The sequence below is a fragment of the Artemia sp. Qi Xiang Cuo genome, chromosome 7, assembly GCF_049724085.1.
Source record: "Artemia sp. Qi Xiang Cuo chromosome 7, ASM4972408v1, whole genome shotgun sequence".
Lineage (NCBI taxonomy): Eukaryota > Metazoa > Arthropoda > Branchiopoda > Anostraca > Artemiidae > Artemia > Artemia sp. Qi Xiang Cuo.
Genome location: NC_142800.1, coordinates 40454729 through 40478329, shown reverse-complemented (window position 1 = coordinate 40478329; position 23601 = coordinate 40454729). Strand labels below are relative to the sequence as shown.

The 23601-nt window shown below is 35.9% G+C and overlaps 1 protein-coding gene across 1 annotated transcript in view; it reads right to left on the bottom strand.

Annotated features, from left to right (window-relative positions):
* The window catches only part of LOC148950270 (WD repeat-containing protein 26-like), a 49650-nt gene extending 27638 nt beyond the window's left edge, over positions 1-22012 (bottom strand). Inside the window, exons 1-4 of the mRNA XM_089092276.1 lie at positions 21568-22012; positions 13350-13506; positions 9544-9680; positions 5196-5450 (exon numbers count right to left, since the gene is read on the bottom strand). Coding sequence (XP_088948402.1) covers positions 5196-5450; positions 9544-9680; positions 13350-13506; positions 21568-21794 — 776 coding nt within the window. The 5' untranslated portion in view covers positions 21795-22012. The remainder of the gene's footprint in view (positions 1-5195; positions 5451-9543; positions 9681-13349; positions 13507-21567) is intronic.
* Between the last annotated feature and the right edge of the window lie 1589 nt (positions 22013-23601).

Genomic DNA, 23601 nt, shown 5'->3' with positions numbered 1-23601 from the left:
TTGCTCAACTGTTAATAACAAATTTAAGAAACATAAGGTCTCCTTATCATCCAATTACAGTCAAGAATTTTAGGTGATATATTGCAGTGTCAGTGGCAAGACAGACAGTCCCCCCACCCAATTCTGGAAAAAAAGAGCATGATTAGGAAAAACATAGTTCACTTCGGGCTGTGAAATTTGTCTTCTTGGACAAAATCACCTACACGTAATCAAACACCGTTACCGACAAATAAGAAAAATCTATTCATCTTTGATGGCAACCATTATCAAGCTGCTTTTAGTCACGTTTCAAAAAGAACTTGAAATTTGTTGCTAGTAAATCTTTTCATCTCTACACCATTTTTAATTATTGCAAAAACGCCCAGTTTTGTTAAAAGGAAGTCAATTCCTTTTATATCTGTTTACACAGTGAAATTGGTTTGGATTTCGACTCCCTAATGAATATTGAAGGAAAAGATTTGTAAGGAAGTTGTATAATCCCATCAAAATACCTCACAGTGATGCGGGAGAATACGTCCCCGCATCTTGTAGGAAAAATAGTCTTAAGTGGGCTTGTGCCCAAAGGTCTCTATTTTGAAAAAGAATAATCCACGGCGTTACGAAGACCTTGCAGAGCCTCTGTATACATGAAAATTTTGGGACTTTAAAAAAATATTTTTCTTCTAATTAAACAGGCCATGTGTTTCAGGAGTCATTCTTAAATAATTGGAACAAAAAGCCAAGCTTTAGCATAAAGAGCGAGGTATTGAAGAGGGGGCAACCCCCGTCATATATATAATATTTTCTGTTCGTTCTAAGTTTTAATATTGCTCCTTACTTTCAGTTTAAAAGCTTGTTGTTTTTTTTTTATTTAATTCGCACTGAAAAAAACAACCTTGACAAATTTATTTTCATTTAATTTGGATTACTCTGCAGCGTCATTTCCCAATGACGTTAGTCTTAGCAGAAAAGACGTTCGGAATATCATATTGTTGGTTGTTGTCTCTGATAAATGTCAAGAAGTCAATCAACCTTACTTTTGAATTAATCACAAGATATGGCAAATCTTTCCTTGACGTATAAGACATATATTAAGTGACAGCAATATATGGCTTCACTAAAATCCTTAAATAGTTTCTTAGACAATAGTACCTTTCCATCTATAGTCAAAACGAAATAAAAATATAATAAGCGGTAAAAAATTCAATTAAGATAGTGTAAAATGAGAAAAAAAAACCATATACTAATAAAGGTTCGAATGTTTTACCATTATTATACTTTCATTTATTTTAGTCATTAAAGTCGTCAATATCAAATGCTACACTTTGTTACAGTATATTTTAGGCTTAGGGGGCCAGCTGAAGAATCAATCAGACTTGGCCCTTCCAAAATTTCTTAAAATCTCGATTTCAAGACAACTTAGTAGTGATCCTTATGTGCTCGAGCACTGTTCCTTCCAGCGGTCTTTTTGTCACTTATAAATATATTTTTCACAATTTCAAGGATATCTCTATGTTTGCTGTGGTGCTATTTTTTGGCAGTACATACTTCAGTTGCCTGGCTTTAATACTTTTCCCTACTTTTCTTTCGTTTAAGATGCTTTCTTGACACCATTATGTTTACATTTGTTTTTAATAATTACCCACTTTAACCTGCCACGCTTTTGTATTGGCATATGTCGCCATTGCAACTGACGTCATCACATACTTCTACTATTAAGTCATTAATGGTACTTGTACTTGCTGCGGGACCAGACGCTGACGCCTCACCCGGCATCTAAAAGACTCCGTATGGTTGACTCCCATTTGTCGCAATCTTGTGCCAGCTCTTCAGCGAACCGGAGCCAGGAGCTCTTCCACTTTCTGCCAAACTTTCAAAATCTACCAATGGTACCGAGGTCCTTTTGACAGTTCTCTCCCAATTCTTCAATTGGCTGGCAGGAGGCCTGTGCCAATATGGAAAAGGAGCACTTGCTTGATGATGCGATCATAGGGTCGTCTCAGGACGTGGCCCAAACAATGCAGTCTTCTCTGTTTGATAATCGTGGTGGTGGACTCAATGTTACAGCAGCGGTGGCGCATATCAGTATTTGTAAAAATTTTTTGAGATAGCCATTTGATTCAGCATAGATGAAAGGTCCGATAACTATGCCTTTGGGAATAACATGACCCCCATAGTCCCTGGGGAAAGGGCTGTGAGTTACGCAATTTGCTCATGTTCACACACAATATTTGTTATTTGAAAACATAGGGAATTTTTGGGGGGTATTCTACGGGGGAGAGGGGAATTTCCAGGTAAATTTTACACGGAGGAAGGAAAGGCATGATTTGAAAACGATCAGAAATTAAATAAAAAAATGAAATGAAAGTAAGGAGCAACATTAAACTTAAAACGAACAGAAATTATTCCGCGTCTTAGGGAGGGAGCTGTCCCTTCCTAGACCCTCGCTCTTTACGCTACAAGTTGACTTTTGTCAAAATTCCTTAAGAAAGACTACTCAAACACAAGGACCGTCGAATTTGAATGAGAAGTATTTTTGAAGAGCTTCAAGACTTTAGCGTAAACAGCAAACTCTGAGGAAGGGACAGCCCCTGGGGGCAGAGGAAGGGTAAGTTTTTCAATGGTTAACAAAGTATGCGTATTTTGACCACATGCAGTTTCTTTTAACAATTGATTTATCAATTTCCCCGTTTATCGTTTCAATCCATTTTCAATAACAACGCTAGTTTGCTATCTCTTTTCTTTAAGATTACTTCCATTCCAATATTTCGGTATGTTTTACCGTTTTTGTGTCACACAAAGGAACCTAGGAACCTAGTGAAGAACAATGACATTGTCAATTTTATTTCAACCTCTATCTTCTCTGACGATTGTACTTAAGCCTCAGCTTCTTCACCTAGGATGAATTTGATTTCATGTACTTCTATAATTCCTGGAACAGTAGGCATTTCACTGCATCTCGGTCTTGATAATGCTTCTTTTGTAACTCCGAACCCGGAATTATTTACTAGGAATTTAGCATGATATCATGATAAGTTAATTGCAGTGTTTGTCCCTGTCTTTGTTGCTGTATTTCTTCGGTCCTGTATCTTTTCCTGTGTTCTTTCCTGAGTTCGTTCCTTTGCTCCTTCCTTCCTGTGTTGCTTCATACTGATGCTCATGTTTTTTTTTGTTCCGTTGTTTGAAGGATTCATTCCCCTTTCCTTAGTTACAATCGGCTTTGACACAATCATGGTATAATGTCCTACTAACTATTAATTGTTTTGTCTTAAAAATTATAGTTTGAGTTTTAATTATGTTGTTTACTAATACACACAGGACTCACTCCGGCATTCACGTCATACTGTAGAGTTCAATTTGCATACTGTTTTTCAAAATGAAGGACTCTAAACTTCCTGGCCAAGGCTTTAGACCATACGAAGACCATGACCATGTACTGGCTATCTTAGAACTTCTACTTACTGGGACGTTGACCCTCTTTCAAGTACATTAACACCTTCCATTCTATACGAAGACGCCAGGAAGGAAAAAAAGTAATTGTCTGACCAGTGGTGGCAATTCATGAAAATGTAGGGGGAGGGAACAAAATAAGTTTTTCAAAAGCTACGGTGGCACTTTTACCCGCTCCCCCCCCAAGTAAAATTCATAAAAGGGTATTTCAATGAGAATATCAAAAAGACGTTTTCTTTAAATCTAGAGAGGGGGAAGGAATGCAGGGAACTAATCTCCCTCAACCAGAACCACTATCTCTGACCATTTACACCACCAGCTTTTAGCACAAAGCTGCACCTAGTTAAAACATATAGCACCTAGTTTGAACTAGAATCATGTAAGGATTTTAATCTTTGCATGATTGTCAGCACTGTCTGGGAGCCCCCCCCCCCCCCATTCTTTAGCAAAAGGATAAGCATGTTGTATCTTGTATGAAGTAGAATCACGGAATGACTTTTAATCTGTATGATTGAAACAAAAAGGGGACCATGATCCTTCACCCCGCCCCAGCCACCCATTTTAACCAGAGAGGTAGGTGGGTGGTGCCTTCGCCGCGTCCATTATAGCTTATTGGAGCCAGTTTTCATCACTGACAGCCAATGAAAACCATTACAAGCCAAATCTAAGAGAATGGGCCTGTGACCCATTCCAATCATAAACTTTTTAGCAAAAACGTGGGCAAACTGGATCTTATTTTAACAACAATCACCCCTGGACTTTCATTCTGCCTGAATGAGAAAATCAAAGTCGACCAGTGGCCCCAACAACACCACATCTCCACCACCAACGCTTTACCGTGAAGGAAGAGGTGTAATACCTAGTAAATAATTCCTTATACCACACTGCCCATTTCGTTTATGACTAAGATGGAGTGAAAACTTTACAAAGGGGTAAAACTTCTACCAGGACAGTGAACTTCGAAAGAGACGAAAAAAAAAAAAAACAAAAAAAAAACAAAAAAACAACACAACTTTTATGTACAAATAATAATAGAGTCTAAATATTTCAGCTTCACAGCCGAAAGCCTTTATAAACAGAAAACGAAAAGAAAGATGGAAAAAAAGATAAACTATTTAAAAAAAAACTAACACTGACGTAGAAATATAACAAAAACGTAAACACTATTCAAAAAAATTAAAAAGTGTCAAATAAAGAAAAAGTGTCAACCTTTTAAAAATGAAAGAATTGAAGCGGGACCATGAAACCTCAAACATCACCCCCACTCAAACTTTAGTATAGAAAGCAAGGGGTTGAGGGGGTGGAAGTACCCCTCATATACAGGCTAATTCCTGCTCGTTTTAAGCATCAACGTTGCTTTTTATTTTTATTTGATTAAAGCTTGTCATTCATTTCAATTCTTCAGTGGGTACCATTTCTCGATGTCACCTACAATGCTGTTGGAAATCATAGTTTTAGTTATGTGAACTCGTGAATCGCTCAGCTCAACACCGGTAAGAATATTAAATCATCTACTGGTCAACTTTTTTAAACTCTATAATGCTTTCAGTTAAGCAGCGGTTAAACTACAGCGTAAAATTGAAGGTGGTTGCAGTCCCCCTCATGTACAGGATAAATACCATTTGTTTTGGTCAGTAATATAGCTTCTACCGAAATTAATGTCGCCAAAATATATCCTTAAAGTTTCAATTATCAGAAATTGGTTTACTGACAAGAATCTTTTTTTTGTTAAACTCTTAAGGTATAATTGAAAAAGAATGTTTTACCTCGAACATTCATGGTCATTTAGCAGTGAAAAATTTCCAAGGTCACAAGTCACCTTTGTGTTGTGAAATTTACAATTTTGCTGCTGTAAAGTCAAAGCTTGACCTAACAAAGTTCGTAAACGACCACTTGGCAGCATAACACTGGCGGGAAGAAACGATTGCAATTTATTCATAAGGCGATATCGAGATGCTTTTCCTTTGCTAAGCCATTTGGCTCGTTTTTGAAGTTCTTCAGGACCAGATGCCATCATCAAACTAGAAATAAAGAAACAAACATGTTATTGGTTTTTACACTTCACTAAGAATTGTGTTGTTAATAGTGTCACCACTGATATAATATTAACAAGAACTATCATACTTGTACACAACTCAGAGCCTTAGATAAATAAGATAACATTTCCTTTTTTTTGGGGGGGGGGGGTGTCATGCTTTCTGAGGTTCTGAGTTAGCAACAATTTTAAGCACCTGGAGTTGACTAGAGAGAGATCCCTTTACCAAATTTGTTTCCAATATACCGGTATTTAAGACCTCCATCCAGTTTACCATTAAAATTGATGATCTTATTTCCAATATAAGAATCAGGCGGTTTTCCCACTATTTTCAATTTTATATAATGCATACATGCAAGAAAGTTACTTTTAGGAAGTTTTAGAGCTCATTTATATTTATTTATTAATACCAAATATGGTTATTCTCAACATACTGTAATACATTCTTGAGTGGCGAGGCTTTCCGAGGGCATACGGAGGTATTTTTACCATTTCCTATGCACACTACAAGACCGATAACGGATATGCAATTACCTGTAACGATTGAGCTTGCCAACTTTTATCCGCTCGAACAAATTTGAGATTCTATACGGAACAAGAAACTTATGCTGCAACCCAATAAGAGAGCAAAGCTTTGGTTTCACTTCATAGGCATCATAGCCATTTCCCAATGACAAATTAAAATAGAAATAATACGGGACTGGCAGACCTATCTAAAAGCCCTTCACACAAGGTCTGATACAATCATATACCCCTTGAGCCCATTGTCCTTGATGGAGGAGCTTTAGTCTAACAAGACCCTTGAGCAATAGAAGAAAAAGCTTTGAAATCTTTAAAAATACCCACAGCCAGAAGCTGGAAGCGAAGCTTCTTTTTACCAACAATATAAAATTGACGTCGAATAATATGAATTCTTAACATAAAAAAAGCTATGAACTTGATTTTGTGCACATCCTGGATGGTCAATTATGACACAAAGGATATGAAGTGACTCTGGTGACGGTTGACATATATTTTCAAATCATTATCATAGCAGTGCTGCACGAGAAGCAGTTCTGACTGGAGTAGTTGAATATAATACGGATCTGTTTGACCTTTTTTGCTATCATCTATGATCAAACAATCATGTTGCTTATTGCCCTGTTGAAGCTGATGCAAGGAATTAACCTGTCTGTTATAATTCCAGCAAAATCCAATAGTATCAGACAGCTAGACTGCTTCTATTTCCAAATGCGACGTGACATCCAGACTACAACATTGGGAAAGGAGTACAAGCTTTTTCATTACATAAGTTTTCGAATCTGCAATGGGAAGTTTTTCCTTGCCTCTTTCACAAGAGATTAAATATAAAAAAGTTTTTTCAACAGAAAGTAAGGAGCGACATTAAAACTTAAAACGAACAGTAATTATTACGGATATGAGGGGGCTCACCCCCTCGTCAATACCTCGCTCTTTACGCTAAAGTTCGAATTTGGTTCAAATCCTTTAAGAATGACACCTGAATCACAAAGGGTTTAATTAGAATAAATAACTCTTTTGAAAGTACTAAAAAAATCTTTAGCGTAAAGAGCGAGGTATTGACGAGGGGGCGCACTCCCTCATATACGTAATAATTACTGCTCATTTTAAGTTTTAATCTTACTCCTTACTTTCAGCTGAAAAAACTTGTTTTTTTTATTTAATTTCTGATCGTTGTTTTAAAATAATGCTAGTAAATCCGGCGCCCCCTTCATGGAAAATTTCCTCCCACATGAAAAATTCCTCCATGGAAAGATCCTACCGCGTAACCTTCTCCCTCCCCCACCAAAAACCCCCCCCCCCAAAAAAAAAACGTCTGTATACTTCTCAATAACCAATACCATATGTAAACAATGGGTAAAGTTCACAACTTGCAGCCCTTCCCCCAGGGGGATTAAGTCATCCTCAAAGACGTAGTTATTAGATTTTTCGACTATGCTGAACAAAGTGGCCATCTCAAAAGTTCGACCGGGTGACTTTGGGGACAAAACGAGCGTGGGAGGGGGCCTAGTTGCCCTCCAATTTTTGGTCACTCAAAAAGGGCACTAGAATTTTTAATTTTTGTTCGAATGAGCCCTCTCACGATATTCTAAGACCACTGGGTCAATGTGATCACCCCTGAAAAAAAAAACTAACAAAAAAACAAAAAAAAAAACGCATTTGTGATCTTCTGGCAAAAAATACAAAATTCCACATTTTTGCAGATAAGAGCTTAAAATCTCCACAGCATGGTTCTCTGATATGCTGAATCTGATGGTAAGATTTTCACTAAGATTCTGTGACTTTTAGGGGATGTTTCCCCCTTTTTTCCGAAAATAAGGCAAATACTCTCAGGCTCGTAACTTTTGATGCGTAAAACTTAACTTTCTTTCTTGTACTTATTTGTATCTTGATTCTTTTGATGTACCTACTGGTATCAAATTTCTTGAGCCGGGTCACTCCTTACTTACAGTTCGTTACCACGAACTGTTTGATAATACAAACAGCTGATAAGGTGCTCTACTCATAAAAAATGCGTTTATTGCCAACCTTAGCGTTGAAAAGGCAAGGCACATCCTTTTCCAAAGGAAACTACAACTCGTGGTTCATTTACCCCTGCCTCAAGGTTGGTCAACAATCTCTTTAACAGCACAATTTGGTTCTTGCAAATTATTTTCAATTAAGTTCAGTGCTCGACTGGGAATAATACTAGATATATCCATCCTCACAAACAGGTTTGGAGTACATTTATATTTCTTTTCTAACACTGCAGAGCAATGTCAAATAATCAATATTAAAGACAAATATCTTTTAAAAAGTTACATAGATCTACGTAACATTGTGAAAGTGTTTTAATGGTAAGAGTATCTAAATGATTAATAGATAAATTAGGCCAATTTCAAGGAGAAAATAAAGCCACAATTTTAGGAAGAGACGAAAAAACAGAAAAAGGTACGAACGATTGCGTCACAGAACAAAGGGCATTGCAACCAAGAATTGTTCCTGAAAGTAAGGCTTTAGATACACTTGAGAACAAAACAAGCTTCTTATACAGAATCTGGAGACTAAGGTACCTTAGCATAAAGATTTTATAATATCCAAATGCTGAAAGAAATCTAATCAAATCCTTACAATAAGAAGAAAAATATAAAAAAAAGTATAAAAAGCCCATCAAAATGGGCTAACTTAGCCCATCAAAATTGTTTTCTTGCTCCTTCTAGACCCTCCTGCAAAAATTATTCCAGTTTGCAATTTATTTGCGGAAAACCTTGAATTGAACACATACCCGGGAACGTATTAGTTGTAATGGTTTAATAAACAAGAAACTCCATCCGCTGTAATGTAAGTGGAAAGACACAGCAGTAGCCAATTAAAAACAAAATGAACTGCGCTAGTTATCTTCCATTATGCAGCCTTTTCCAGGGCTATCACAATCAATCCTGACAACAATCCCCTCTGTTTCATTGTTCTAACCCTCGTGATCTATTAAATTCATCACTGCACTTGAAAAATCATTGATGGATAATCTTGACTATCAGATAAGTGGCCAAAGCCTAATTAAATGTACTTTATATCAAGGTATTCCTCAAGGTAAGAGTCCACAGACTCTCGTTAAAATTAGACTCCACTTCTGTAAGCATTTCTGTATAATAAAGATTAGAATTTGATAAGAATTCGGAAGTCTAGCTTGATATTTTGAAAATATCTTTTTTATGCTATTTTCATTGAAAAATGTCCTTTTTTGGTAACTCCACTATAGAAAAAAGCCACCCCCCCCCCATATTTCAGAAAAATACATTTTGTCTCCCCCCCCCCTAATTAACAAACTATGTACACGATTCTAGCCTAGGACATCTAATATCCTCAAACACACAATCATATATGAGAATTAACAACTATTGAATCACGTTGTACGAAAAGAAAGAAAATCAATTTTACTCTATCTAGACAATAAATACCAACTACAGCTCGGGTTTGAAACTAAACACCAAGTATTAATCGAGTTAGAATTTTTCGGATTTGTTTACAATTCCAAACAGCAACGTGTAACAATAAAATAAGCATTTTAAAAAGAGACTTACATTGATAGAGCGTGAATTCGCTCCTGGTCATGATTTAACATGTTCATTTCATGCCTCAAGACATGTAAAGCTTCTATATGCTTTCCATCTTCCAGCAACTCCAAAAATTTTTCTTCAAGAAGAAGAAATCTCATTTCCTATGAACAAAAAGGGTTAACAGAAGAAAATACGAAATATTGTATTATATATATTTACAAAACAAAAGTCAAACTAATCAAGCTATAAATGTGAAAATGCTGTAGTTTGCTTCCACTTGCTAGGGCCTTCAATTTTCATAGATCAAATAGAGACAAATTTTTGCCCAAAAGCTTAATAATTTTGATATTTTCGTTTTATCAAACGTTTAACAGATAAAGACATTCAGGCGGCATCAAATAACGTCATAATGCGATAAGACTCAAAATACCTTCAATGCGCCTTAAAACTTCAAGTCCTAATACATGGTGCTCAGGTAGTCTATAGAGTCTCAGAGAACAGTATCAGGCTTCCCGCTAGATTTTTTTTGTAAAAAATATGAACTTTATGAACTTTTGACCACAAAAATATGAACTTTATGAACTTTTGATTGCGCTTTTTATGAACCAATTATGAACCTGAACTTTTGATTGCACTTTATAAACTTTTGAAAACCTTTGATTGCGCTTCTTATGAACCAATCATGAACCTAAATTTACGATATGTGCACCTCAGAGACTGTCCATGAACACAAAATGCGTCAGTTAATGTTTTCGTTACTGGTTCACATGTTCTTTTTGTTTTTGTTGTTTTTTTTCACGAGTTTTTCAATACAACAGTACAAAGTACACCAGTATTAAATAGTAAATTCCATTTGTTCCTTTTAACAAAATATGACGAAATTAAGGACAACTTTTGTTTATTTGCCCTGATCCATATCAGATCAACCTCTCTGGCTGCCTTATCTTATTCGCGTATCTTCCAGCTCAAAGCCTCGATCACATTTTGTGCAAGGCTTATTTCTACGAAGTCTTTGGCATCTGTATCTCTTTTCAGCTTCTCATTAGCTTCTTGAAGAAGCCTTTCTGCTACTTGTCTCTTCTCCTTTTCAACTGACTTATTCTCAATAAAATCTTTTCCAGGTGTTGAATGATCTTCTTCTCAGATAACATCCTTTTTTTTCCTCTTCTTCTTCTTTCCTAATGGACTCCTCTTCAGCCTGTCTAGATCGCTCAGTTTCCGGGCACAATTTATAGCTCTGGCACGCATTTCGCCCCAAATTCAACAGCTCTTGGGTAATATGGACTATTTCGGGCCTGTTCTCAAACCTCTTGAGTGCGTCAGAGACTGTCAGTCTAGCATTGAGAATTTTCAAATTCATCAATGATTTTTCCTAGGTCATGATCTGTCCTGACAGGGAAAAATCACGTTCACTGTCAGCGTTCCCATGCGACATGTAGAGAGCTGCTTTTACTATCTTTGAAACAAGTGGATATTTTGTCTGCCCTTGATAGTTTTTCAGACTAAAAACCGAGTTCCATAAAACATCCATCCTTAGGCAAATGAAGTCAAGTTCTTAGGCAAACTTGGTTCCAGCTGGAGCAAGTTCCATTCATCCCTGGCAGCTTCAGTATTCACACGGAAAGGCATAAATCCAACAATTTTCACGAAGTCATTTCTTCTTGTCTCCGGATTCGAATCATCCAGCCGCAGACACCAGAAATAATGAAAGGCACTTTGGCCTAGTGATTTCTCTTCAACATCGGCGGCAAGCGGCCAGGTAAGCAGTTCTGGCACTACTCCTGAAGTTCAGAGCATCAACTTATTGTACCTTTGACAGGCATTCTTCCCCGACGTCACTGCATGCCACTTCATCGGATGAAAGAAAATCTCCACTTGAATAGGCGAGCATAGAAAGTTTTTTTTTCCTTCTGACAATCAGTCAAAGCATTTTCCTTAACAAAACGGCTGGCGACCATCATTACTAGTTGACGCATTTCGTCATACAGAATATGGAGAGGTGGTTCTCCACGTTGAAACAACTCTGTGAACTGAGCAAATAGCTTTCCGAAAGATATGATAAAGAGGACTAATGCTTTGGTTGTGGTACACTTGAGACTACTCTCTCTCAAGTGAGATACCTCTAGGTGTTTGCTGGACTTCATCAATTCTTGTCTTTTCTCAGGGATGAATTTCAGGAAATACTCATCGAGACCATCCGCTCATCAAGTCTCTCAGCTAAAACAACAATGGTTTGTCATCGACTTGCAGCATGTCTAAGAAAATAAAATGGAGGAAGCTCAACATTTTCGCAAAAACAGACAATTTTACAGTTTGAAACGTTTTAAATAAAACTCTTGCACATTTGCTTTTCTTGTCTTTTATAAGGAAAAAGACGGCAACTTCAACTGCTTTCCAGCTGATGACAAGAAAAATATGAGCTTTATGAACCTTTTTTATAAGTTGTGACCCATTTATGAACCTAAGTTAAAAATATGAACTTTTTTCATAATTATGAACCCAGTGGGAGGACTGCAATATTTACGGTGGCAGCAGTGGCTACAATCTAGTAAAGAGCAAACCGCTGCCCATAACAACTGAGAATAAAAAGAGAAGGAAAAGAAAAACTGTCTGATTAAAAAAAAAGAAAAAAGAAAAAAGAAAAAGAGCTGGTTCAGAAATGGTAATTGTTTTTCAGGCTAACTTTCAACTACCATACTTAACAGTGAAACTAGTTAAGAAAGTGAATCATTAGGCATTTAAAAAATTGCTTGAAACCTTTCAAAAATAGCAATGGATCAAAATAGAAAGTATACCATTAAAATTCCCATGATTGAATGAAATGGTAATTGTTTTTCAGGCTAACTTTTAACTACCATACTTAACAGTGAAACTAGTTAAGAAAGTGAATCATTAGGAATTTCAAAAAATTGCTTGAAACCTTTCAAAAATAGCAATGGATCAAAATAGAAAGTATACCATTAAAATTCCCATGATCAAAACTAGGGCCGTATCCAGGATTATTTTCGGGGGCAGGGGTTTTATACCAAAAGATTTTTTAGGGGAGAGGGGGGGGGAACTTTAAAAAACGCATCAAAAATTTGTTTAAATTCAGTTTTGTTAAAATTTTTCGTGTCGGACAAACATTTCAGGGGGTATCCCCTAACCCCTACCCTGGATACAGCATTGGTCAAAATCCTAAGACTTGAGGTTTTTATCATCTCATCCTGAAAACCCAAGACAAACTTTACACATAGAAATTTACACAAAGGCACTACTCAAGACTCCAGGGGCGATGGATGGAGTAAAAATAATTAAAACTTAGTTGCCACCATGCCTACCTAATAAATACCCTTAAATTTACGTCATCATTGATGTTATAGTGTGAAGAGAGCAGCACATTCTACAATGAAGAGAGAAACACTTAGGAAAACTGAATAAGTCAAGCAGCTAGAAAAATGTGGAAAGACTCTTAAAAGAAACGAGAGATATAAATTTGTTGGTCAAATAATAAGTGAGACTTTGATTTGTGACAACTAAAATTAACAAATCATTCAAACGTAACCAGCATATCTTCAATTTATTTTATTGGTCATGATTCTTTAGGAGTAACAAAATAATGTAAATATACATACTCATAAAAGTAAAAACATTAAAAAAAACTTTATCAACTTTTCAAGGACTCTTTGGTAATTTATTATGTTTTTTTCTTTTTTTGAATAGAAACAATCTAGTATATACGAGTTACAAAGACAAGTGCCTCGAATACAAATAATAATATTTTACAAAATGTCATTAAAGTATTACACAACTTATACATAAGAAAACTTTTCGAAAACCTAACCACTTACTGTCAATGATTTTACATCCAATAAAAATGGTCTTAGGTGCTCAAGATCTGTTTCAGCTTCAAACCATTTTCCACTAAGAATATGTTTTTGAAAATGTGCTGCTGATGGATGATCCAAAATGCATCCTGATTCTTCTTTCAACTTTTCAGCAGTTTGACTAAAAAATAAAGCTTTTTATTTGCTTCTGGATACAACTAGATATAGCAGCTTAAAAAAACAACTAGAAAAGTAGATACTGGATGAAAATTTTAAATAAATAAAACGAAAGTCAATTTTGCTGGGCCAAACATTTTCATAGACCTCTTTAATTTAAATTATAACCTTGTATCCAGACTAAGTGAGTAATCTGAGAGTGTTGCCTATTTCCACGTAAACCAAGATTTTTTTTTTTGCCTTATTTTGGGCCCCAACAAGAGACACAGAAGAAAAGTTTTTTGGCATGTTTTCAGGCCCCATTTTGGACACACCAACATTTTATTTATGTACTTATCTATGTTTTTAACGCAATATAGTCCCCTTGTCCAGCGCCTTATGGACTGAAGTTTAAACAATTAGAATTAAAAATTTGCTGGCCTATTGACAGACCCCCTAAGACACTTCCACCTGCCACAAATTTGAGGTTATTTTGGCCCAGGAATAACAATCCCTAAAACTTTCAATTTGATCAGAAAATATTATTTTCCAGGCCCATTCCCTGAACCTAAAACCAGAACTACTAACGACACTGCAGCACCAAGTCACCCGAGGCCAAAACAACTACGCACGCTTCTCCTCCATCCCCATCTACTCAAAGCCTCCCTCTTTACACCATCCCAAGAAGTTCCAATTTCCCAAAAACATTTATTTACGACCTCCTCTCACCCTATTCGGAAACTACCTCTTTTTCCTTTGTCCCTAGATGGTTGGCCAACAAGGACAGTCTGCCATCCTTCATCTGAACAACTTGTCTTTGCATCTCCACCTTTCACTGGTTATAGTTCTATCAAGCAGGATTGAACCACATTTTTTGTACAGCTTACTGTTTGGAATACCGTCAGTCAGACAGGTATTCAAAACAATCTCAACACATTTTCTTGAAACATCTAAAAAATCCTCCTCCATTTTATGGAGTTTTGGGCTCCAATTTTTGCAACCAACTATTAGGGTCACTGGAACTTCAAGAAATAAATTTCAAGCCAATAAGAAAAAGCATTTGGTCGATTTTAAAGGGCTGGTGCCACAGACTTTTTTGTGCATTTGGGTTCCCTTCTGCCAGGAATTGAGGAATATAAGTTTTAATTCATTCCAAAAACCGATTTTGGTCCCCTTTTTGGAGGAAACAAAATTCTTATCAGTTTTTTCTTTTGCACTGAAGTCTAGAGGCCCCATTTTGGAGGACCTATCCCCAGAAATTATTTTTTATTATTTTTGTGAACATTGGGATCCCTTTGGCACAGACACTTCTAGTTTTAAGTTTAAAGCCATTCTGAAAAAAAGTTTTTGGCTTTTTTGGGGGAAAGTTTTTTTTCTATTTTTTCTTGTGCATTGGGGCCCTATGACCCAAGGATCTAAAGATACAAGTCTAAGCTGGCCAGAAAAAAACCTTTTTGAGCCCATTTATTGGGAGTTTCATGTCTTCCCCCTTGGCCCAGGGACTTGCAGCCATAAGTTTTACACTTATTCGAGACAAAGCTCGTGTTTTGGTCAGCTCTCAGAACCCTGAAAGAAAAACTCCACAAAAAAACAAATGTAACTCCCTTGGCCCAGAAAACAATTCCTAAAAGTTTCAAGACTATCAAACCATCAAGATTAGACATACCTACCTTTTTTTAATATAATAGGAAAATTCTATAGCTTTCTGAGGGTTTAGTGGGTTGTGTCATCCATATTTATTGTACCTTTTAACTATTCTGACGAAAATTGAAAAAAAAATTATTCAATGAATGGAAGGTTACAGCAGCACCCATGAAAAAAAAATAAAAAAAAAAAAAAAAAAAAAAAAAACCAGTGAAGGGGGACAGGCTGGTCTCCAATTGCAATCAACTCTTGAAAAGTAGTACTAGAATTTTCAATTTCAAATCACAATAACTCTTTTCCAAGCATCTATGACAACATTTCCCATATAACATGGATAGAAAAAAATAGTACATGAAAGGTACTTTGCTCAATACAATATTTACTTGAAAGGGAATTGTAAGCCAACAGCAGAGCCACCCAAAACGATCCCCATATCCATGAAGCATCAATTTAAAGCAGAGCTAACACTTGACCTTATCAAGAGAATATCAAAACTGATGGAATTGATTAATTTTGTACTCATTGTTGAGAAGCCTGATGGCAGTCTCTGGTTGTGGCTTGATCCTAAAAACCTGAACAAATACATGAAGGGGCCTTTCCATCCCATGCCCACAACTGAAGATGTTGCTATAAAATTTGCAAACTCCCAAGAGATTTCCTAGCTGGATACACGGCATAGATAATGGAACATGGAACTCAATTGTGAGTCAGCCAATCTAACTGTGTTTAATGGAAGGTTTTGCCCTTTTGGTCTAAATTGCACCAAGGATGACTTCCCAAAGAAATAACAGAAGAAATATTTGTTGTGGAGGAAGAAGAAAAAGGCAGTGCTGGGCCTCCTTATCAACGAAATTGTTGTTTCAGGAGCAACAGATGAAGAACACAACAGCATTCTTGAGAAAACTTTACAAGTTGCATGCAAATGAAGTGTTTATTCCAACAGAGAAAAAAGGAGCTTTAGCAAGACAGAAATCCCATATTTTGGACACATATTAACTTCAAAAGATATCAGAACAGACCCAATCAAAGTCCTTGTCATTTGCAAAAGAAAATAGAGCTGATGGCCAATTTAAGTGGACTTCAGTGCATGACAAAGCATTCAATAACATCAATAATAGCATTTGTGGAAACATGAAACATTTCAACATAAATTTTGAGGATTTTGTACCCAAATTAATGCATTACAACATGGTATTGGAGCTACACTGACAACCACTGTGGAATATGTGCCTTTATATCAAGATTGCTGTCATCAACCAAGAAAAAATAATCACAATCAAGAAAGAAGCCATTGCATTTGCATGGAAGCATTTCCACCAATACCAATGTATATATAGGCGGACAGTCAAGGTTTTTAACCAGATCTTTGACACCATCTTATCTCAAAGTATTTTGACTGTACCTGTATGACTACAATGTCTGATGCTATAGATTCAGGTGTGGATGCCCCTGGGACAAGTATCTCTGTGACAGATGCTCTATCATGCCTCCTACTCACAAACAGAAATCTTTGTTCATATAAAATTCAAAACATGCTAATAAGTCAACTGGCACACATAAAATCATAAACGAAATCTGCCCCAAAAGCTATCTTTCCCAATCAGTGCTATCACCAGTGGATGTCCAGAAGCCAGATCTACCTGCCATGAGGAAATTCAGAAATACTGGAACACCCATCATGAGCTACTGACTACCTACAGTATGGTTCTGAAAGCAGACAAAATTGTCATTCCCTTGACCATACACAGAGAGGTTCTACAGCAATTAAAATAACCAAAAAAATGGAAAAAACAAAATAACAGGTGAAGCTAGTAGTCTGCTGGCCCAGTATCAACTGAAATATTGAAGAAATGATTAGCCAGTGTATCAATTGTGACTGCTTGCAGATGCAACCTTAGAAGCACCTACTTAGGAACATGGAGCTACCCAACTACTGTTGAAAACATGTTGGTGCTGACATTCCTTTTTTCAGAGGGAAGTAACATTTGATTATACTGAACTACTATAAACTAATACTTAGAAGTTGACAGGCTCAATAACATGACTTTTGAAAGCAGTAATACATAAAATGAAGCTGCGTTTTGTATGCCTTGGCATTCCCAGGATGCTGACCAAGAATAGCCCACAGCAGGTTCAGCAAGAACCCAGGAATAGCAATTCCTTCAGCAGGGTTCAGAAAATTTGCAAAAGGGTGGGGAATCAAACACATTACCTCCAACGCCCACTATTCACACTCTTAATGGCTTGGCAGAAAAATTGCACAAACAGCAAAACAGATTATCAAGGAGTGCTATCAGAGCAGAACTGAGTCATATCTTGCACTTCTAGAATATCAGAATATACCAGTTGATAGCCTGGCATCCTCTGTTTAAATGATCATGTGCTGACAGTTCATACTACAGAGGTTCATACTACCAGCTCAGCCACATTTGTATGAGCCAGAACTTGTCCCACCATAACAGTTCAATGAAGCTTGACACCACTACCAGAAATAAAAGAAATAAAAATATATTTTGATATTGGATCAAAAAACACCAGCAGCTTACAACCTCAACAACCTGTCTGGATCAAAGTTGCCCCTAGAAAACAATAGGAACCAAGAAAAGTTATGCAGCAACTGATGTCCAAGACCATATCAAGTTGAAACAGATGTACCATGGAAATGTGAAAAATGTTGTCCCATGTTCCAAGTCTGATTCTGGAACTATCTACCTTAGATTACCTTATATTGCAATTGCCAGAAAGATAAGGTGATAATGAAAGATATATTCCCATGCTCCAAGCCAGTGGCAGTTACCCTAGGCCTTCAGAACAGAACCATCTGTTGAAATTCCCTGTTGACCTGCTTACAATCAAAAGCACCCTCAAAAGCTCTATAACTATGATCTCAACTTGTGAAGAAGGGGGGGGGGGGTGAAATTCTTGGACTTGGAAAAAGCTTGCTACATGTTTTCTTATCAAATAGTGCTATATGTACTGCTTTGCTTGTTGATTTGCTTTATAGGTGTTTGGATTTCCTAATTAAAAAACAAATCAAAGAATAGATCAGGGGGCACTTCCTCCTCCCTAAGTGTGCACAATTGAAAAATCTGATAAGAACCATAATCTTATCAGATTCCTAATCACTATCCCAAGCTGAACTGTGTGAATACAACTTTCAAGAATGGATCTATGGTAAAGCTGTTTGGGTAGTTTAAGTTAATTGTGCCACAACAATACATAGAAAAGAGTATCTACACTAGCATCACACACTGATTACTCATCTCCAGCAACTGGGCAAATTACCATGAAGCCAAAAGGAGACCAAAGCAGATTCTGGAAGGTATTCTAGCGGAATGGAAAATAAACATTAAAACAACCACAATGTTCTACTATTTAGGATAAACAAATAAACTGCAGAAAGTATTTACATAGTGTTTTTGCACAATCAGCATACAATAATTATTACCTCTGACAAATTTGTCACATTTACCATGTTGTCTTCTCTTGATACATCTAAACTTTATGCAGCCCAGGGGTAACCATAAAGAAGATATCTTGAAACATTTTTTGCTGCTTTTTTATGGCCAAATAAGTTAGACATTGAAAGGATTTAAAAAAAGGATTAAAGGTCATGAAAAAGGTTTTAAAGAAGATCAGGACTTTTAGGGAGGGATTAAAGAATAAACCTTTGAACATATTGGACAGAGCATATGCAGCTGTGTTAGCCTCAAATGGCTTGGTGCTGTAATGAGTTGTTACTAATAGTAGTTTTGTTAATTCTCAGGAAATTAGTCTTTAAGTTCTTAAAAATCAGCTTTATTATGGGATTGTATGTAAAAGGGTACAGAGACAAGTGACAGGCTATAGGCAGAGTGATGAGGTTTCCATGAAATATATGTAATTCCCTTACAGAGAATGGGGCTATAAAATTTAGATGGATTACTTTTTTGCTCATTCCTAAAGGTTGGGTAAAATTCCACATGATGGACTTTCTGGTATCTAAAAAAGTAGTTGAGGTAGGTAAATGAAACTTCAAGGAGGATGACAGATTGTGAAAAATGTCTTTTAAATTGTGTACCTCCACAATGCCCTCTTTAAAGACAGCTGACCTTTGATGAATTTAGACAAGCTTTGTGCCATAAAAGTTTTACACAGATCTACATTTGGAAACAGATAACAGCAAAAATAAGGCCAAAAGAATGCATATTGAGATGCAAACCATTTCAAAATTCTAATTCACAATATTTTAAAGAATTTTCATTAATATGTTCTCTTTTTTTAATTGCTGGAATGGCTTCAAATCCAACTCAAACCAGTAAAATCAGATTTCAGACCATACTGGGACTGTATTAAATTAAGGGAAAAAAAGTTCCTGTCTTCAAGCCTATGTTTCATCTAAGCCTTAGAATTAGGGAATGAATAGAGATAAAGGCTTTAAAATACAACTGTAGGAGATAAATTAAACTTGGAATTCATTCCTGGAAGTTGTTTGCTTCTAACTCTGCACTTGTGGTAAATTTATATTATTTCTTTTACAGTCCTTGTCTAGGTGAACACACTGATTAATGCATCTTTTTCTATTGTTCCCAAATATTCCAATCCCTTCCTTTGCAAATTCCATTTTGAAAGGTAACACCTTTTTCCTAATTATTTACCAGTAGAAAATGGTTACCAACACTTCTAAAAACTACTCTAAAAAAATCATAGATACTTACTTATCTTAATCCTAAAAGTATATATATATATATATATATATATGTAGATATATATATATATGTGTGTATATATATATATGTATGTGTATATACATATATCTACATATATATGTGAATATGTAATATATATATATATAAAAGTAATAAACAATATAAATCTACCCTACTTTCTAAGATACCCAAATGAAAAAGGTAATCCCCTAGAATTTTACCAAAGGTTGAATCTAATGCTTCACAACTCTCAAGTAGGTTAATTGCCAAATACCCTATTGTTTGCTGAGCTGTTCTTAAACAGAGCATCAGCAGATCACTGTAGGTTAAACAACACTTTGATTTTTCCTGATCTGCATTTCCTGATATCTGTTCAGTGGTGGACCACTTCTAAAGGAAACATTCTAATAAAACAAGAGTAGTGCCATTAATTCTTTATTTTATACTCTTTTCATGTATCATGGTTGGTTTTCTGACTATAATGTTTTAGAGGTAATTACTTGGCAAGAAAAAAAAACAAAAAAACACCCCCTGATAGTCTCATATATATCCATATATATATATATATATATACATATATATATATATATATAAAAAAAAATCATAAAAACACTGAAACAATGAAATTTTAATATTATGATATGCAGGATGTTTCTCTTAATTAGATTTTCATGTTTCTTTCTAGTATTATCCACATTATTAAATATTCTCAAAAGAACATTTATTTTTTTTATTTATTACCTTAAATTGCAGGTAGGAGCAATCTGAGGATTTCTCCTGGTAGAGCTCCAGAATGAAGAATAGTTTTATGCAGGTTCACTGGTGACCAAGTACTGTTGCATCTTCAGTTTATTAAAACCAAAAATGGAGTAAACCATAGGCTTGTATATATCCATAATTCTACTGTTATTCTGTACTAGATTTCATCAAGTCAAGAATGCAGAAACCCATTTTAAGAAAGAATTATGACATAGCCTATTACAAGATTCAGAAGAACAGAGAAATATATTATTAGGGCTATATATAGTCCCCAATAATATATAGCCCTATTGGCCATCAGAGGGAGAGGGGTGGTGGTGGTGTATTGTCAGAAAAACACTGTGATATTTGAAAAAAAACAACAACATGAAATTAGGAAAATAATGGCATGTTCCCTCTTTGTTTTATTAGTATGTTTTCCTTTAGAAGTGGTCAATCACTAGACTGATGCTTCTATTAAGAAAAACTGATGGTTTTAAGCAATTATCTCAGAAGTATGAAAATGTGAGATATACTCTTTCTGTAACCTAGGCTATTTTAATGATTACCTTAAATCAAACTGTCCAGCAAAATAAGAAATAATTCTGCAGTTGCTGGTCAATGTAAAATTTTCAGAAGCTTAAATGTGTTCATTTTACAATGGTTGGCTGCATAATTTTTGAACTTTAATCAGTTAGACTTCAAGCCAAATTATTGGTAGCAATAGAATAGGCCATTTTTTTTACCTGTTTGAGACCTAACTAGCATACTAGTGTACAGCCTAGGCCATACACTAGTACCTAGACTTTTTTTTGAATGGGGTTTTACTCAATTTTTTTTTGGAGGGGGGGGGGGATTACACACACAAAAAAAATAGTTTATATCCATTTTTTTATGTTTTTACAGGTCAGACAAACATTTGGGAGGGAGGGGGGTTCAAACACCACTACCCCCCCCCCCCCTCTGTGTACAGCCTTTGCCTAGGGTACATTAGACTATATATCTTATATACAAACCTTAATCCTATTTCATTTAAGTGCTGTCCAATAAGACGAACAACCTCCTCTTCTGATTTCGAAAGTGAGACAACAGGAGCAAAATTTGTCACACCATTTGCCTCTGAAATGCCAGCTTTCTTCCTGACAACAATTTCATTGGGATCATCAACTGAAGATCCAACATCACAGCTTTTTGAGCTTGAGATTTCACTGGCAAGAAATCCATTTTTTGACTGTTGCTGCATTGCTCTTGAGCCAGATATGGCTGCTGACCCAAACTGAGTTTGTCTCAACCGCTTCAGAGGTGGCGGAGAGTCAGCACCAGTATCAGACTCCCCACTTGAGGCCAGAGTGGAAACTGTTTATTGAAACTAGTGAAAAATTCCTATTGCCAAAATTACGAAAGACAGGGAACATAAATACGCAATTAATTATACGTTTTTCAGTGATACACAAAGACGAATTTCTTTTTTATTTTCTCTTCTTCTTGTCAAAGATGTCGCATAATACTGGCATCTTTCTTTGATGTTTGCAAGGTAAAGATGGTATTGTAATGCTATTGCCAACTGTAACTCCCAAAAAGAAAAGATCGAGCAAACGAATGTCCTTTCCAATGTTTCCACTTTGGAGATTTCCCCCTAAATGGGGATTTTGAGGTATTTTAGGAATGAGCTTTTTCATTTAGGGATTACCAGAAATCTTCTAGATATTTTAGAATTTTGACCAGCAAGAAAACAACAGAACATCGGTCGGCAGAACATCGATTATGATTTTCAGAACGTACGCCTTGATTGCCTACAGTCGATGGATTGAATCGGAAGCGCGTTATGTTTGAATACCTGTCTGTGCTGAATAAAGACCTTAATCTGACGATAAAAACAAACGACTTAATTGACAGAGAAGTCAAGAGACTGTAATTACTATTAACAACTCACTGCAGCACCAAGCCGCTTGAAGCGAACACACTTTACCACTACTTTACATAAAAAGAATCAAGGCCTTAGCCAACATAGAAAAAAGAATGCAGACGCTTAATTTAGTCAAATAGATCCTGATTTTCTTTATTGTTTGCTTATTATAACTGGATGCTAAAGTAACTAAAAAATTGTTCACATTGGTTTGATAAGCAGTGGTACCAAATTACCCAAAATAGTTATAAAATTTTAATAATTAATCTATTTTGACCACTGTATCCATCTTTGACATTGGGACAAAACCAATTAAGTGCAAATTACCAATACTAGCCATATAAATTGAATATTTGATCTATTTTGACCGCTATATCCTTCTTTGATGTGGGGACAAAACTAATTAAGCACTCTGATTGGGCATGTACGGATAATAAAACTAAAATTATATTTCTCTTATTTGTGTCAGTACACCGTATATGCCTTATCGGACGAATATAAACAGTGCCTAAGCACTGTTTTATTTTGTAACTTTTATTAATAGTAGTAGTAATATTAAAAGACCTGAAAGTTATAGCTTAATACCTTAAGGCGGTCGTCGGGGTATTGCTGATACACCCGTTTAATGACCCCCAGAATTCATATTAGTAAGAGCATACAATTTAGAGAGAATACAATTTTTTTTATTTGGATTGAATAAAACAGGTATAGGGTTGAAATTTTAATCGCTTATCAACTAAAGATAAGTCTGAGGGAATGGTGACTCATACACCATATCATATAAATGTCAGAATAAGATCAGAATATATTAATCATTCACGAGTTGATTGATTCGATTGACCTAGCTTCACTTCTTGGCTACGGTCGCTATAATACACAAGTAGCAAGTGAGGAGTGTGGCTAATATAAAATATTGTTTGGTATTGAAGTATACATAAAGTTGAAACTAATAATGTCGTAGGCACCGAGAAAAGAATTTTAATATAGAAATTAAGAACAATTCTTAGAAATCCAGTACAATCCTTAGAAATCGAGTAGTGAGGTGGTTATGGGTTTTAACCAACAAGAAACCCAGCCATCAAGGACGCTAACCATCAAGGACCCCAACCACCAAGGACCCCAACCTCTAAGGGCCCCAATACCC